Source organism: Calidris pugnax, unplaced genomic scaffold, assembly GCF_001431845.1.
Source record: "Calidris pugnax isolate Ruff unplaced genomic scaffold, ASM143184v1 scaffold89, whole genome shotgun sequence".
In the NCBI taxonomy this organism is placed as follows: Eukaryota; Metazoa; Chordata; class Aves; order Charadriiformes; family Scolopacidae; genus Calidris; species Calidris pugnax.
This window is the reverse complement of record NW_015090865.1, coordinates 1,298,646-1,311,797: the sequence shown is the minus strand read 5'-3', so window position 1 is coordinate 1,311,797 and position 13,152 is coordinate 1,298,646. Positions and strand designations below refer to the sequence as shown.

At 38.6% G+C, this 13,152-nt stretch overlaps 1 protein-coding gene across 2 annotated transcripts in view; it reads left to right on the top strand.

The window, feature by feature from the left end:
- CACUL1 (CDK2-associated, cullin domain 1) overlaps positions 1-13,152 on the top strand; it is a 46,181-nt gene that overhangs the window by 14,494 nt on the left and 18,535 nt on the right. Inside the window, exon 4 of one of the 2 annotated variants that reach the window (XM_014945336.1) lies at positions 7,765-7,860. The exons of the other annotated variant lie outside the window; for it this stretch is intronic. Coding sequence (XP_014800822.1) covers positions 7,765-7,860 — 96 coding nt within the window. The remainder of the gene's footprint in view (positions 1-7,764; positions 7,861-13,152) is intronic. 2 annotated transcript variants of the gene reach the window in all.

Here is a 13,152-nt window from a genome sequence, read left to right as displayed (position 1 = left end):
AAAAATATATATATTTTAAAAAAATAATCAGTGGTGGCAGAGGCATTATGAAACCGTGGGTGGGCTGATGTATATTCTCTGCGGAAAAATATATATATATATATTTAAAAAAAATAATCAATGGTGGCAGAGGCGTTATGAAACCGTGGGTGGGCTGATGTTTATTCTCTGCATGTTAGACACAGGGTGAAGGGCAGTGAACATGTGGTAGTATATTTAGATTAGATTAATTGCTTGTCATCAGACCATGAGCTCTTTGATACGGGGCCTCCTCTATCCCAAGACATTTCTAGCTCCCTCACTGTGTGTGTAAGTAAATGATTCTTTCCTCAGGCTGTTTCAGTTATGGAAAGACTGAGCAATGATTGCCTTCTGCTCTTGCAATCAATGTCTGACCAGTTTCTCTGCATTAGTAAGACTGAGTTTTGTCATATGAAGCTTCCAGTAATTGAGAATTAAATTTCCCTAATTCTTGAATTGATCAGAACTTTGGATTTTGCGTGCTTAAAAAAAAAAAAATTTGAAAAATGTGGCTGCAGAAAACACAAATGAATGTGTTTCCTGCTGTCTTGAGGTCTGTGAAGCTTGTAGTACATAGATGATTTTTCCAGGATGCTTTATTTGGGAACTTTTTATCAGTAATGGACATAGCCCATTATGTTATGGTTTAAAATAATGACAGCTGTTTTTGCCATTAAATGCTGAGTCATTTAGAAGTCTGGGGTAAGGTGGATACACAAGCGTACGCTTTCAAATTGAATACTTCTCTTTTTAAAATGAATAAAACTGTATTTGCATTAGGCACTAGTATTTCTGGCTTCACTTCTTCTTGTGTACTCTGATAAAGTCGTTTAAAATCAAATGCTCTGCCCATTACATATCTCTTCAGCAAAAGCCACTGCAAGTATTTTAAGCATTGACAACCAGAATGCATCCAGGTGTTGAGCTGGCCCATGACAAAAGCAGCTTTCTTGTGCAAGTGCAGTGGAATATTTACATTTTAGCTAGAATAATCTCAATAATTCCTTTAAGAAATATCTGAGAGCTAAAAACCAGTTCTTTGTCATATTGCACTCTTTTTATTTAGAGAAAAAGGGATCTGTTGTTTATTGTTTTCTGTTTGTGTGTGCTGGTGTTGTGGTTTGGGTTTTTTTCAGTTCACTGACTGTATGTGATTCTTATGTTTGTTTGAAGTTAATGGGTGAGAATGAGTCTTTCTCTGAGTAAATAAACACTGGTTTGCTTGCACGGTTTCTATTTTAAATCAAACAGAAGCGGTAGAGCTAAAACACCAGAATTTCTTGCTTAAATTCCATCTGCCTAAAGCATTGGATCAAATTTGGAGCCAACTGCTGAGAGTGTACTTGGGCTCTTGAGCACTCCAGAGGGCTTGGGGTTTTTCTCCTCTATTATATCTTGAGATATGTCTGCACGTGAATATATGTGTGTGTTTTTTTAATTATGAAAAAAAAATATATATTTTTTATAATGAACATGACTGAACTGAGCAGTTGGTAGGTAATTTGCATGGCTGCTCTGTGGCCCCCAGGATTTAGGGTCTGGCGTTTGCAGTAAATGCAATGCCAGAAAGCTTTCCTCACACAAATTAATCCTTACAACTTCTCAGCCTTCTGTCTTCACAGCTCTCAAACCAGTCGGTGCAGTGTATGAAAATACCTCCTCACCTATTGTTTTCTTGGAAGAACAGGCATTGGAGTCAGGTTACTGTGTTTTGAGGACTGCAAGATCCCTGGGAATGAGTGCCTTGTGTCACATCACTGTTGGTTGCCATCTGTTCTTAAAAATATGTCAGCAATATGTGTTGTGGACAACCTGTTCCTTCCTTGTCTTTTTCCTTCCTTCGTTCCTTCCTTTCTGTCTCATGTTTACCTTCCACTTGTCTCCTGTGATTACATGGAGTTTTGCCATCTGTCATCTTCTGCCCCGACTCCTTCTGAAACCTTAATCTGATAAATACAGTAAGGCTGTCAGATACTTTACTGCAAACTTCAGATTAGGTTCTCAACTTCCTTATTTGTCTTTTAGGAACAGTTTGTGCAACTTCCAGTATTTCTTCCGATGACAGGAGTAAAAGCATGAAGCTCAAGTGGCTTCTTACATTTAACTTGTGAGCTTTGCCTGTAGTCAGGGTGGTATAAAAATGCATCCAAGTAGAGCTTTGAGGCACTGGTAAAACTGAACTTCTGACTGTGGACAGTTATGTACTGGGTACCACCTCACTGCAGTTCTTGATGTTTATACTTTAAGGTAATTTTACCTCAGATTGTTTTGTAGATCTGTTTTTCTTTCCTTCCAAGGTACACTGATGACTCCATTACATTTATAATAGTGCCTTATTGTAATTGAACAGTTATGCCAGTCTGTAAAATACAACTTTTGATGACATCATCTGTGGATGTTTTTGTGTAAACTCAGTAAATCAGATTGCTAATGGAATTGTGATTAGACTTCAGTAATGTACTTATAGGATTATATACTCCATCCACATGAAGAAGCACATTTTTATTATGCTGCTTGTGGGGGCATTGTCTGATTTGCTACCTTAATGAGAAGTATCCAGCCTTCTTCATGATTCATGTCTCATCTCTTGCAGCATAGAAATAACACTCAAATTAGCTTTCATTAATTTGAAATTAGTTAATTTGCTGAAATAATTTCCTCAGTTGCAGTAGTTTCTCAAACACTTACATGGAAAACAAATCTGCCTCCCCTATGTTCTGCCTATAGGAAAAATCAGAAACAGGTGGAAAATGGAAATCAAGAGCTTGCATTTCCTATCTCTTTTCTTACTAAATATGTTAATTCACTAATGTTTCTTTAAGTGCATGTGGGTCAACTGCATGACCAGTTAATATTGACAGTCTGTTTTTTAAAGAGGAGATTCAGACTGGCTGTTTATCTGGTCCATAATATTTAAAAGGAAAAAAACCAAACTCCAAACATCCAGAGCCATAGGCATTTATCCATCAGTTTTGCTGGGGAAACATTGCTTAATTGTGTGTGAAACAAGCCTTTAATGCTGTGAATCACACTGAATTGAATTGGATCAAATGAACGATCTGGGCGTAGAACTCAGATGGCAGAAACCAGCAGTGTTAGAAATGTGTGCGTTTCTGTGTGTGGACATCAAAAGGATGCCTTTTGACTTGAGGTAGAGGTGGGGGTCACCACATTGCCAGAATTGCAATAAAAAAAAATGACATTGTCACGAGCAAGCTAACCTGAGAAAGGCATCTTTGCCTGCAGCTTTTCAAAAAGGCTTGTATTCCTGCAGTCATTTTCGGTTCCTTGCCACACTGTGCTGGCTGCTGCAGACCCTGATATAATTACAGAAAGACAGAACTAAATACAGAGCAAGTGAGTATGTATTTACTAGGTGGAAAAGGTTCTGAATATTTCTTACTATTAAATAGTTTTGGTGGACCTTAGGTACAATGTCTTTTTGTTCACAGTCGTGTGGAATGGAAATGGAGACAGGACCTACATCTGCTCCCCTGCTCTAAGACAGTTATGGGAGAGTACGTGATGATTCTGTATGGCTTTGAGGAGTTCTCAGTGCTGACTTGAAGAGGAAAGACCTAGTCAGTTTTCAAATGAATTATACTTCAGCTTGGTGACTGTTTTTTGTAAAAAAAAGTTTTAATAGTTTAGTGAGGTAGACCTGGGCATCACATAAATTGTCTGTGAGGCAAAGTAAACACATTACGTTTCCTTGAGAAAGAACAAAAACTGGTTTAAAAGATTCCAAACACTTAGATGAATAGCAGGTTAATTTGTGGAGTCACAGCCATTCTCCCCTTTCACTCGGCAGGCGTGGGAGAGATGCTGCAGCGTGTACGCTGGCATTTGGGCAGTGAGCATGTTCTCAGGAAAAGGGAACTGCCCATTCACCATAGGAATGTAAGCTTTGCTGAATATATTGCTGATTGTGCCAGACGACTATTCATAAACAGATTAACTTTGTGTTCCTCAAGCAAAGAGCTGTTGTCACTGTTACTTTTTTGTGAGCCGTTCCTGAGGTGTCTTGAGCCAGGAGCACGTCTTCTGGTTTCATTCTTATGTGCAGTCAAAGAATGATATTCAAACTGGTTTTCAAAAAACCCACATCTTTTTCATGTATATGGTTTCTTGCCCACAAGTTCATTGAAATGCCTAGATATTAGATTTCAAATAAGAGAAGGGTAATTTAGAATACTGGGTCTTTAATTGCTTGTTTTGTTTGAAGATGTCTGTCTTGTATGTCATCCTTTCTCAGGCGTGTTTTCTTGTTGCTTCTGATTGCTCTTGGTGCTGAGATGTGCACTGTGGTGTGTGAGGAGAGGAAATGATGTCCTTAACAGCAGCTTTTAAACAGCAGCCATAGTATTTGATGTGAAGTGGTTGACTCACAACCAAGCTGAAGATGTTAAGCAAATGCAACTGCATTGCAATTTGAGAAATACAGGATGGGGAGTGAAGGAACGAAGGATCCTCTTCCTTCCTGGAAAACCTTAGGCTAGCAGTGTATTTTTTTTTTTAAATTACTTTTGTAATACATCCCTCAGGTAAGATAGGAATGGTTTTTAAAGACTTAATGTCTTCTGGGGGGTTGTAAGCATGACATTTACTTCTTAATTCTGCCCCTTCCCTGTAATTAAAACAGCTGAATGTACATCTTATCTTTTCTGGACTAAGACCAAGACTGACAAATGTCAGCCTAAGCACTTTTATTTATTTAATAATAGCTGTAGCTGAATGAATATAGATTTTTAAATGTAAGCTCTTCACTAATGATGACTTTAAATAGATGCTAAGGTTTTTCTATTAATTCATTAATTTGGTGCCATGCTTTTTAGATTATAAAATTCATATAGCTTGTATAAAGCTAGTCCCACTCCAGTTATTGTTTTATTAGTATGAATGTAGAGCTACGGAGAAAGTTCCTACGCTCAAACAAGTAATTGATTTCAGTGTAGCAGCTTTGAGCAGCCACACGGTAACACCCTAATGAACAGAAAACAGATGGTTCTGTTTTCCCCACACAGATTATGATAATTCATAGATGAACTGTGAAAACACTATTATTGATTTCTTTGGCTTGGGTTTTTTGCTAGTTTACAAGTCAAGCAGTAACTGAGGAGAGTGTTTTTTGTTGTTGTTTCTTTTTGGAAACAAGTCAGGTAGTATGTGCTTTCCTGTTAGTTTCTTGACTGTTGAGGCTTGATGTGAAACACTACCAGAATAAAACTCAAAGGTAACATCTCATGCTGATAAAGCAGTTAACACCATGATTTTTCCACTCCAGAGGTAAAGACCAAGGCCTGATGTTTGCCCAACACCAGTGAGTGCTTCCCCTGATGCTGTCAGGACTTTTTTAGTTCTTTGTCTTTATCTCGAGCAGTTTTTTCCACTCATTTGCAAGGTAGTGGTGGTCAACAGGTATCCTTCCTTTGAAGGACTCTTGAGGTTGTCTCAGGATACTGCTTGGTGTGTAGGTGTTGTTCCCTCTTAAAACATGCCTTTTAATGTCACAGAAGGTTTGTGAGGTGAGCTAGCAGAGTTTTTATCTTCAGTGGAGGAAAAAGATACCAATCCTATCAATCCTTACTGTCCCCTGTAAAAAGGGTGGCATATACTGGCTGTGTGCTGTAGCCTAGGGTGTTCATGGGGTTGAATCACATACCGTCCAAACACCTTCTGTCTCTCTGCTTTTTGTGTGGTGTTGAGGTTTTGTGTTTTGTTTTAATGAAAAGTGCAAGCTGTCAGTGAGGGAAGAGTGGTGCCCTGTGTCAGGCTGTGGTCTCCTTTTGTCTGGCGTGTTCTTTGAAGTAGAATTTGCCTTTTTCTTTAATCTTAGAAGCCGTATACTAAGTCCTTACAAATCAGAAAGTGTAACCATGTTTAAAGTTGAGGTTAAAAAGGAGTGAAGCTGGAATACATACTGCTTAGAAATGCAGATTTCATTGCGTGTTATTTGCAACCAATTATACATGTAACTATATATGAAAGGGAGTCCTTGGAGTTCAGAGCCACTTCTATACGTTGTTGGCATTTTGAGCTAAAATTTGTTTGGCCACCCCTGAGAACTGCATCTGCAATAAGATTAAAAACTTATGATCAAAATGAGGCATAACCATATATAACCTTTGGCAACAGCATATGGAATAACACTCTTTATTCCTTTGCCAGTTTTGCTTTCCTTTCTGAAACGTCTGCTCTGTATTGGTGCTTGCTGCGAAAATTACCCACGTGTTCATTAAGCATATTAAGGAGGGAGGCAGAAGAAGCTAGTTTAAAGGAAAAAAAACTTTTATAAATTTAGAATACCTAATAGAGCAAAAAGTCGACATAAATTTTAACTGTTCTCTTAGGGCCCCCAATGAATGTCTATATAAAGGCTGAAAAATCTGCTTTGTAAAGATAAGAGCTTCAAGTTGTGATAAGGTGGTGGAGGCACAGCAAGCCTTGAGCGTTTCTCACGCCACAGACACTTCTGGCTTTAGAAGAATCTTGGAGCTTGTTTTCTTGCAAGGTCCCAGTGGCTGCTGCATTCTCCATCCTCTTCTGGCTCCACACTGTCAGAGGGAGGTGGTACAAGGGAAGAGAAGTTTTGCTTCTCACTAGCAAGAGCTCTATGTATGTCTGTGTGTATATGAACAGCAGAAACTCGGGCAGCTGCCTGCCCCCTCCTCTGAGAAGCAGGGAGAGATGCAGAGCACTGTGTGTGGGTGGGTTGGGATGGAGAGGAGGGGGACAGCAGAGGAACATGTTACCCCATCCCTCCTTACCTTTCATTACCTTACCTGTCGTTACCTTTCATTCCTCTGTGTGTAAGTGCGCCCCTGAAAGCACTAACACAGCTCCCCTGCATCCCTCCAAATAAATAATTAGAGAAGAAACAGTGCTTAATGCCACCCATTTTGCTGGTTCCCTTCTCAATTTAACTTTGCTTGCTGCAGAGCAGATATTTTCTCAGCTTTCTTGTTTTCTGCTTTGGGAAGGATGGTGTTGTGGACAGAAAACAGCAGCGCTGTCACCATGGGCTCTCCAAGGTCTATCGTAAAGTTGGCACATTTGGGTTTTGTGCAGCAAAAGCTTTGCTTGGGGCTGGGGGCGTGATGCTGTGTCTGCAGCAGGTTTTCATGGGCCTGACTTGGAGCTCAGGATGCCAGATGCAGAGCTTTGTCTGAAGATGTTGCTTCATATTCCCTCCAACTCAATACCCAGGATATTTGCCTTGCCTTAGGTGACCCAGTAAAAACTGAAATGTGTTTTCTGTGAAGGACGGGGCTCCCTGGAGCCGGAGGATGTGCTGCTGCCAGCTCGGATGCAGCTTAATGCCACCCTGCTCTCTTGGAGTAAAAGCCTGCGGGGGGGGTCCCAGCACACACCGCAGCACTTGTTGAAATTTGGTTGTGGATTCTAGGCCTGACAGTTCTTTCAAAACAAAGGTCTGGTCTTTAATAAGTGTTTTTATTTGCATACGCTAAATGCTAGTTCGTTGCAGGCATACTGTATTTCTTACTGAATGCACCTTTTGCTGGGCACTGAAACAGTCCTAAGCGAAAACCAGTTCCTGAAGAAAACTGGTTTTGCTGGAGGGAGTTGTAGCAGAAACTCTGGAATGATGTGGGGCTTGCTTTGTGTGGACTTAGCGTATGGAAGACTTTGTAGTTTTTTGAGTTTGCTGTGAAGGCATAGCCCATGCTGTTCCAGATCTTTCTCTTGTTCAAATTCCAACCTGATTTTTACGGTTTCTTGCAGGCCAGCCCTCCAGATCTCTATATTGAAAGATTTAACGTAGCTCTTGGACAGTATATGGGAGCATTGCAGAGCATTGTGCCTCTTTTCATATATATGGTAAGTTTTAGAAAATTCTTTTCAAATAAAGTATGTCTGTACACAAGATGCTGACTGAAAGTGAAAAGAATAAAATGCAGCTGTAATGATTTTTAACTTATGATTCATGCCTGGTTTTGCTACCTGTGTAACAGTTGTGTGGGGAGAGGAAGGGGAAGCCGTGCTTTTAAGAGCTTGGCAGCTGGTTTCTGCCCTAATATTTCTTTCCTGGGAGCGGGGGGGAGTGCTTTTTATTTTGATTGGAAAAAAAGTCTTCCCAAATAGTTAGGTCGTTATTTTTATCTTTTTGAACAGAGATAGTTCATTGGCTTGTTATATGTTGGCTTGGTAGTTTGAGCAGGTTACAGAGATGATTGTTTCTTGCCTTTAAATTGCACAGTTTCAGACAAGACAGAAAGAAATGGTTCTTGGAAGTGTCTGTGTCACTGGATAAAGCAATTTAGTGTTGACTGGATGAAGACAAACATATTCATAGCACTGTCAGGCACACTTGCAGAGGTTCAGAAACCATTGGCTATAAGTGTTTATCATCCTGATTTTGTAATTTCTGAAGTTTTCTATACCTCTGAAGAATTTTATAATTTGGATCGTTTTTTCAAAGTGCCAAGGCTTTTATTGCTTTTTTATGGTAATGTCAACTTAAGCTTAGAATTTGCCTTTCTCCCAGAAACTGTCCTTGTATTGGCATCACTTACAAATAAATTAAAAAAAATAGATCTATTTTTTGGGAAAGAATTTTTTTTTTTTATCCAAGTCCGTTTAAATTTCTTTTTTTCTTTAAATGAATCTCATACTCTGTTATTCTCATTTGTAGCTTCCTAGAGTTTGGGAAGCAGTATCTACTGGAAGGATCTCCTGTGTTTCAGTGAATGCACCTGAACCTGGGTCATTTCAGCAGGCTTTCAGCATAGTGTCACCATATAGATTTGTTGCATTAAAAACTAAATTGGGGCTTTTCTCCCCTGCTGCGTTCAGGTATTTTTAGATGCTAGCCATTTTTTGACCTGTGTGTGTGCTTGACTTTTTTTATTGCAAGCAGGTGTTTAAGCAATTTCATAATTGAATATCCATTTACAAACAGAGATAAGCTGTTTAGGTGTGGACTTTTATTGAATGCTCGGATCTATCACAGAGATTCTTCCATTGCAGAGGTCAAAAGCTATCCTTAACAATGCAGTAATTAACATTGAAAAAAGTTCATGATAGACATTTAAACAGACGGGTTTTATTATTATAAGCTTTGTCTGTAGGACAAAGGTGTAATTGCTGAATAGATTTATGGAAATCTTCCTTTATATGCAGTTGTGATGTGGTGTTTGTAACCTCAAATGAGGTGTGCTCTGTATCCCACGGTTTCTGTTTTAGAGTTTGAGTCTGGTACCTGAACATAGTAAAACTGGTTAAGGAGTAATAAACACACCTGTAAAATGAATAGTTAGATAGTAATTTTGAGACAGCGGAAAGTGAAAGTGCTCTATCATTTTAAAGGAGAAGCTTCTTAAGAGCATGACTAGTGATTTGTTGAGGCAGTGGAACTCTGTTCCTGCAAACACCTTCTCATTTAAGTGACTTAATTCAAATTAGGCCTGAAAGTTAGTGGCTACATGTTAGTTCTTCCTGCTGCCAAACGCAGTGCTGATTTGGCTCAGCTATGGAGCTGATTTTGAAGGATGATGTCAGATTAAGTCTCATACTTTTTCTCTGAAATAATTTATTAGTCAGTGTTGTTCGTGATGTGGAAAATAGCTCTAGACAAGTCAGCATGAAAAATGTTTTCATCTCATTTTTTTTCTGTATGCCTTTGGAAGTACTTTTATGTACAGCCACTCTTGCAATTTTATGCTGTGGCACCTAATCAAGCAGCAGTTCCCTTTATTTATGCAAGAATATGCAATTAAAAAACAATTGCAAGAGGTGAAAGCCTAATTATTCTACAATATAAATTACAGCTTTGCAGTTACTTTAATAGATACTTTCAATGTCTTTTTAAGTGAAGAGGATTAAATTGTTGAAGTCTGCCTTTTTGTCAGAGATGCCAGGTCTTTCCTTTTTTGGTAGCGATGTGATTGCTTTAATCAAGAGTTTCCAAGGCTGCTGAGTTGCCCTGATAAACTTTGTTTTGCAAGGATAATTACATTACTGCTTAGGAAAATTTTTAATAGGCATTTAAATATTTAAAAATCTAGGAGGCCAAGGAAAGGGTTTTTTGTACAACTGGAATGTGTTTTCGTCCCTTGGTGACCAAAAAAGGCATTGCCTTAGGCTTAGTCCCGTGTGGTTTGATTATCAACAGCAGCACTTTTCTTCCTTTTTCCTGGTGTGTTCCAAGCCATGTTCTTGTGTGTGAATGGTGGGAATCCAGGAAAGGTGTTTCCTTCACCTGTTGTAAGTGGTGACCAAGGTGTGTTTCAAGGTTATCTTGAGTAATTGCTGAGAAGGAGCTGTCTTTGAAGTCGAGGGAGTTTCCTTTTTCCTTTTGCTAGGAGCACTAGTGTGTTGGGTTTTTTTTCACATGGTGAAGATTTTTTTTCCTACCTGATGCTGCTGCAGTGGACTTTTCAAGAAAACTTGGAGGCCCAAAGCAGTTTTGTCCCTCCAAAATTCTGTGGGTTTAAACTCCTTCAAAAATTCTGGGAAGTAACTTCAGACAGAGCAAATTAAACTGGAAGTCAGCTCAGCACACAGTGCTTTAATTATCTTAGTGAATACCTCTTTAATTTGTAAATCTAAATGAGGTTATTTGTGATGCTTACAGATTGTATATATCACAGTATGCTGCACTCATGAGTGAATAAAAATCGTATTTCCACTTCAAGAAAAATTAAAATCAGCATTTAGATGACACACGTTTTTTATAATAGTTTCTCAATTGTTAATTGTACTTAGAGATGTAGCTGAAAATTTGTTATCTTGTGTCATGAAAAGAGCTTAACGTTTGTGAGCACTGTGGTTTTAGGGTAGTTAAGAATTTTTTCATTGCCTCTAAAATAATACTATTCTTATTGGGTGGTATTGTGCTTTGTTGCTTATCAGCTTGAGGGCATTTTGTGTGTTTCTGTTACACAAATAAATGTGAGTATGTGTATGTAGATGAGATGATAAGCACTCTTACATAGAGGTTTTTTTTCCTCTTTCAAGTATTTATTGCTCTCCTCTTAATAATATTAACCCAGTTATGTATTATAACGTTTGCCAGTTTGCTTTATGATATAATGATTTGTAGAAGTGGTGGTTATATTGTATCTAACTTTCTCAGGTATTGATATCTGCTTACCTTTTCCCTGACAGCTAGACCTTCAGGTGAATTGACACACTTCTCAAGAAATACTGGTCAACCTAATTGCTGACATCTTATACAGAAAACCTTCCTATTTTTCCACTAACAAGAAAGGGGAAGGTGGTAGCTCTTCTGCTCTGTCCTTTCAGCACCGTAGCCCAGAAATGAAATTGATTATTTTTCATTGTCTTATTTGAATTCAGAGAAGTGTAGCATCTTTTTAGAAAGTTGTTTCCAAGTGAGCAAATGTGAAGAGCGTTTTACGGTTGTTCTGTATATAAGAACTGTGTTGTCTTTCTTTGGCTTGAAACTGCTGGGGTTTTTTTGGTTGCTTTTCTGGTTAACGAAACTTAAGGTATGGCCTTTCCAACTCTTGAACAAAAGGAAGCATCACAGTTTGCATGGGTTGTCACCAGCTGCTTTATAATGTGAGAAGGTCTTGATGCTGGGAAAGGAGCAGAGTCTGTTGTTTCCTTAGCTGGGTACCTTTCCTCGGTCAACTGATGAGAATCAGTGGTTTGAGGGTGTCAGGTTTGGTTCAGGTCCGTGGCCTTGTGCTGACATTCCCTGTGGTAGGACCTGGTCAGGAAGCTCAAGGTGGAAGTGGTTTCAGATGTTGGTCCTGGTGAAAGCTGGTGTGTAGCTTAACGCTTCCTGGAAGGTGTTTATCTTCAGTCGCTGTGAATTTCTGTTCAAATAGCAATTCATCATTGACCAAAAATACTGAAAATGAAGTTAATCTGTTTCCTACAAGACAGGTTATTCTGTCTGCAGAGCCTTTCCTTCAGTCTCCATTCAAAGAACAGGCCCAGACAAGGGGGAAACAACTGAGTAATAGCCCTTGACAAAACCTCTGCAGGTAGGATAGCATCAGGGAGGGAACTAGGAGTAAGTAGGAAGCTACTAAATTTAAAAAAATCCAGCTTTTTACATGTTTTGCCCCTCACTGCAATGAACCTGACCTTTAATAAGGGCATGTGTTCAGCCCTCGAATTGCCTTTGTTCTAAGAGGTTCAGGTTTCATTAAAGGTAAATAACTGTTGCTGAGTGCTTGCCTTGAAAATTTAAGTGATTTCTGCATGGATGGTTTATTATGGGGTGTGTGTAGTTCTGGTAATGGCCAAGAGAATGGATTTCACACAGGAATGTAAGGACTGCTCTAATAGTGTTCTGAGGGTTTGTTCCAGTTTTGTTAAATGCTTTAGCGAATAGGAGAACAACTTGATTTAAAGTGTGGAAAAACCTTTTTCCCTTAAGATATCCCTTCCTCTAGTAAATCTCTCAGATAAGTGTTCCAGTACATTATTTTTGATTAAGTTGATTTCCTATTACAGTACCTATTTAACTCTTTTGCTCAAGTTGTCCAGATGAATTCAGTTGCTCTACTTCCACGTTAGTGTTGTAACGACAGGAGATTCATCTTGAAACAGTTATTTATTTATTTTTTCCAGTGTTTAAAACCCACCTGTGAATAAAATACAGACCAAGAAATCTTCCTATCGATTGCAGGCTGGGAATGGAAGGATAACACCAAGTAGTACATTAGATGTAGCGGGCCTTGAGGAACTTATGAATAGAATTTCCTATTTATTATTAATGCTGAGTGGGTCAAGATAATTGAATCCTAAAAATTTTAATGTACTTCAGTTTTGTATAGGTTTGTATATATCACTTATTTCCACAGCTGAATAATTCTGAGTAGCTATCCTCTGAGATTATCGACGAACCGCAGAAATAGATAACTGTACTGATGATTTAATATTGTAACATACCTATTTTAATGGCTTAATCACTTTTAGACATTGGTAAAAATGTTTTTATTTTGTTATAAATGTGATGTCCAGCCCTATTTTGGTGTTAGAGCATTTATAAAGTTCTAAAATGAAGTGGAAGTGGTTTTCTTTCTGCAAACTCCCCAGTGTGGATCAAAATGGAAATATGTCTGTAAATACAGTAAAAACCAAAAATGCATGCCTGTATGTAAGTAAATTGTTACAAATACAAAGTATTGTTAC